Source organism: Dryas octopetala, unplaced genomic scaffold (assembly GCF_963921425.1).
Source record: "Dryas octopetala unplaced genomic scaffold, drDryOcto1.1 SCAFFOLD_69, whole genome shotgun sequence".
Taxonomy (NCBI): domain Eukaryota; kingdom Viridiplantae; phylum Streptophyta; class Magnoliopsida; order Rosales; family Rosaceae; genus Dryas; species Dryas octopetala.
In genome coordinates this window covers 8186-12840 of record NW_028234392.1, presented here as the reverse complement: position 1 = coordinate 12840, position 4655 = coordinate 8186, and the positions used below count along the sequence as shown (strand labels likewise).

The following is a 4655-nucleotide window of genomic DNA, read 5'->3' as shown; positions in this document are numbered from 1 at the left end:
TCTTTCTCCCATTCATCTTCATTAGTTCCCACAACAAGGCAGATGTCTGTATTCACAATAAAAAATTGGTTACCCCTGAAGCCAAAAATTCATGAAGCTAAGCCTTTAAACCTCATTCCAAATTACTCTATCTACAGCTATAAAAATGTGATTTCAGTTTGTACAAGTTTTATCAAGATACACGAAGAGAATAAATTTTATGCAGCCACTAATATGCAAAGGTAGTTTTTTCTTCACTTAATTGTTCATGTCTCTGTTGGATACATAACAATAATAATAGATTCGTCACAAGCACAAAGTAACTAGTTCATAAACTAGCAAGTACTTATTCCCTGTCGTAATTAAACAGAAAAAGAGAGTACAGGAATTCTGTGGCCACTTCATCCATCTAAACAAAGAATAGAAAACAAAAACATGCACCAGGAATATAGAAAACCATATGACAATAATACAAAACAAGAGTATTTAAAAGATATTAATACAAAACCAGAGGATTCTCAAAGCAACCTGTATAAAAACATAGGAATATAGAAATTCCCTATTGAAATTATGCAGCAAAAGCAATTATTGAAATTCTGTGGTCACTTCATCCGACTAAACAAACAATATAAAAAAGAAAAAACAAGCACACACCACAAACACCTGGACCAATGAGTAATTTCGATTGCCATTTGTTGATGATGATGAAATGGAAGTTGGTCAAGGAGCAGATGTTTGAAAAGAAGAGCTTCCTGATGTGCTCGCTTCGCTGGACTGCCTTACCTGAGGTTTACCAATGTATTTATGTGGGACATGGGCTAATTTCAACCAATCCTCGCCACTTCCTTGTCTACACCTTTCCTCCAGCTCAGGACATTCTTGGATGGAGAGGTGCTGGAGTTTAGTGAGAAGTTTCAGACCCAGTGGCATTAGTTTCAAATTAGGACAATCAAATATGGTCAAAGATCTAAGAGAAGCAAGATTCTCAAACCATTCTGGCAAAGCTGTTAGATTGGGGCAGCTACTAATCTCCAAACAGTGCAGAGTCCTGACATTTTGTAACCCATTTGGCAGAGAATTAAACCAAGGACAGCTCAAGATAGTCAAACTTTGGAGGGCGGAGAGGTGTTGCACACCCTCTGGAAAAGAACCAAGATTTGGACAATGCATAATGGTCAAGTGCTCAAGGAATGTGAGATTCTCCAAACTTGATGACAAAGAAATCAGATTACTGCAGTTTTCAATTGACAAAGTTCGAAGGGAACTCAAACCTCCAATTCCACCATCTGGCAAGGAGATTATGCTGTGACAGTCACTAATCTCCAGTGACTCCAGAGCTTTGAGGTTCTGCAAACTCTGTGGCAGAGAGGACAACTCTTCACACCAACGAATGGTCAGTGATTTCAGAGAAGTAAGATTTCCCATCTCCAAAGGCAGTGAACGAAGCTTGGGGCAAGACAGGATCTTCAAAGAAGAGAGACTAGCTGATGCAAAAAGACCATGTGGGAAAGATAACAACTCTGGAATTTTTTGTATAACAAACACAGAAAGCAAAGTTAAATTTGCTATGGGTATCAAGGTCGGATTACAATCCCGGAGCTCCAAATGTTGAAGGGACTCAGATAGCGGTATATGTGCTAACTTGGGACATCTTTTAACAGTTAATTTCCTCATTCTAGGGAATGCATTTCTGTCATTTTCACACGACCACTCTTCCAAGTTCGAAAAATCAGTAAGTGATAGTTCTTCAAGTGATGGAAACTGTATGTCTGTACCGTCACCATAGAACTCTTTACCAATGCGCTTCACGCCATCCATACCAACCAGAGAAAGAGTCTTAAGTAGCAAAAGATTCCCAAGGGCTGGAAGTTGTTCAAAATTTTTACAGTTGGTGAAATCCACTGCAATTAGATTTTTTGGGAGAGCCCAATGGGCAAATCTGATTCCTGGATAGCCATTTATTACTAGATTTTTCAGATTTTTGTGTGGTTGCAAGCCGTCAATAATTTCTTCCACAGGTTCAGACTGCTGTGGCGCTACATGAGATTCTGTGATCCTTAATGATTCATCCACATCTTCAGATCCCCAATATAATCCTAAGGACTCAAGATTCTCTTTCATATTCAATCCAGCTGATTGTGCTTCAGCTGTACTTCTTGCATTCTCCAAGTTCGTAATATTCAACTTGCCATAAAGATTTAAATGTTTCAGCTTACTAAGGCCCCCACCATACCTGCTAACGAAATACGTTGGCAATGTCTGAAGTTGACATAAATGGTCAATCCAATGAGGCATGCTATCCAAACTTACACATCCAGTTATATTAAGATGTCTTATGCTCATCATTCCCCTGCCAGGCAACCGTTTAAGATTATAACAACAAAATAAGTTTAATGTCTGCAAAGAAGAGAGACCGACCGGGTTTTGAGGTAAGCTGGAGATAGCTGTGTAAGACAAGTCAAGATACCTCAAACATATCAAGTTACCGAAAGATTCGGGCAAATCAGAAACATCACAATTGTTCAAATCGAGCACACGCATGTATACACATGTTGAAAACGTTTTACTAATGTTCCTTAACAAGCCCGATTCTCCAATCAATATGAGAGTCCTTAAATGGTCTGCTTTATGTAGCTTTAACGGAAGTGCAGTTCCACTATACTTATAAACAACAGATAAGTGGCGAATTTTTGAGTCTAGTAAGCAAGGTTGCAATGAATGGTCATGTTCAAGCATCACAGATTCTTCTCGTGCAACATATTGTGCAAGATCATGAATGACATCATTCATTTTGTACCCAATTGGGCCGCCTCTCTCACATAGCTCTACTTGTTGCAAGAAAGACATCCACAACAAATGAGCGAAGTATTCATCACCAATGTCTTCTGGTCGCCTGCTTCCTTCTTGTAGTATTAAGCCTTCCGCCATCCATAGATGAATTAACTTCTGCCTCTTGAATTCGTAATTTTTGGGAAATACTGAGCAGAATGCAAAGCATTGTCTGAGATGCAATGGTAGATAAAGATAACTCAACATTAGGGCAGGAAGAATGTCAAGTTCACATACATCTAATTTCCAAAGTTCAGTATTGTGCATATACAACCACTGTTGTTCCTCTCTTTTAAAACGCATTAAACTTCCCAAACTTTTTGCTGCTAATGGAACACCTCCACATTTTTTGACAATCTGCTGCCCAATAGGCAAAAGGTGTGGATACTTGTCTTCTTCTCCGCGGCCAAAAGCCCTTAGCTTGAACAAAGCCCAGCAATCATCCTCCGCTAGACCCTTCAAATAACATGGGGAATTTGAGGAATCCGTCATGAATGCGGTTTTTGTATCGCGGGTGGTGACAATGACTTTGCATCCATCAACACCCCCTCTGAACAAAGGTCTAATTTTGTCCCAATCATTGGGGTGTGCAGTCCAAACATCATCTAACACGAGGAGATATCTTTTATTGTGCAGCAAATGCCAAAGCTGAGACTGAAGTAGGTCAATCTCCGAGAACTTGCATTCATCCTTTGTTACAGACTCAATAATTGTCTTCATGATCTTCTTGACATTGAAATCCTCAGAAACAAAAGTCCACATCCTAGCATCAAAGCGTTGGATTACCCTCTTATCATTATATGCCAACTGAGCAAGAGTTGTCTTGCCAATTCCCCCAATACCAATAATTGGAATACAGGTTGCATACCCTTCCTGGTAAGCATCAGAAGATAGTAACAGTTTGACTAACTTCTCTTTGTCATCCTCTCTTCCATATATCTCTGACTCTATGACAAAAGAGCTAGTCTCCCTTATGGTAGATCGACGATCTACCATACTAGGCCCTTTAAAGTTAAACTTAAGGAGTCCCTCATTTACAGTTATTTCTAACGCCTGGAGCATCGGTCTAATTCTGCCAACATCCATAAGGTCTGTAAGTGGAAGAGAAATCATACCTCTGTTAATTCCTTTAGCGGTCAAGTAGTCCAGACCGTCCTCTGCATCCGAAGCTGCATTCTTGAGCTTTGACAACCAAAGTCTGATAGCTTTGTTGGTTAATTGTTGTTCTTCTGCATCTTCGAGAGTAGGTTGAAGCAGCATCAAGGCATCTTGTAAGCGCTGGAGGTTGTCCTTGAGATCCCAGACATCAGCAACCTTTTGTAGGACAGGGGATGCTAGTCTGTCAAAGATCACTTGCAAAGCTGGGGATAAAACTATGTTTTCCATTTCAAGCACCAGCAAATTAGACCAAAACAAGGCTCAGATAGTCAGATGAGAATGGTTGGAGTTGGAAATGGAACAAGTGGAAGTTCAATTAGGTTGATCAACCCGTGAAGCCTAGACCAGAGGAGCCACGATGGTTGACTTCATGTCAAGGCTTTACAACCCAACTCTACAGCACCACGCTGTGAAGCTTAGATGAGTCAAGATGGTTGACTACTTGACTTCCATGTCAAGGCTTTTCATCCTTGGGTTTGTAAGGTTAGGTATAGTTTTTCTCTATAGAAAATGAATTGTCGGTAAGTGAATGGATTCTTGTAATTTGAGTGGTAGTTGAAGAGAATTGAAATTGACACACACCTTCCAGATATTTTCCCAAGAAAAATGTGAGAGAGAGAGAGAAGAAATAACATGTATTGTTGATCACAAACTCTGATCATGTGGCCATGCACTTCTGTACTGAATTT

The 4655-nt window shown here is 39.9% G+C and overlaps 1 protein-coding gene across 1 annotated transcript; it reads right to left on the bottom strand.

The window, feature by feature from the left end:
* Positions 1-586: 586 nt before the first annotated feature.
* Positions 587-4366, bottom strand: LOC147272971 (disease resistance protein RGA2-like). The gene has a single exon (XM_086228659.1). It carries the CDS (start codon positions 4192-4194, stop codon positions 700-702), a length of 3495 nt encoding a protein of 1164 aa, XP_086084785.1. The 5' UTR covers positions 4195-4366; the 3' UTR covers positions 587-699.
* Between the last annotated feature and the right edge of the window lie 289 nt (positions 4367-4655).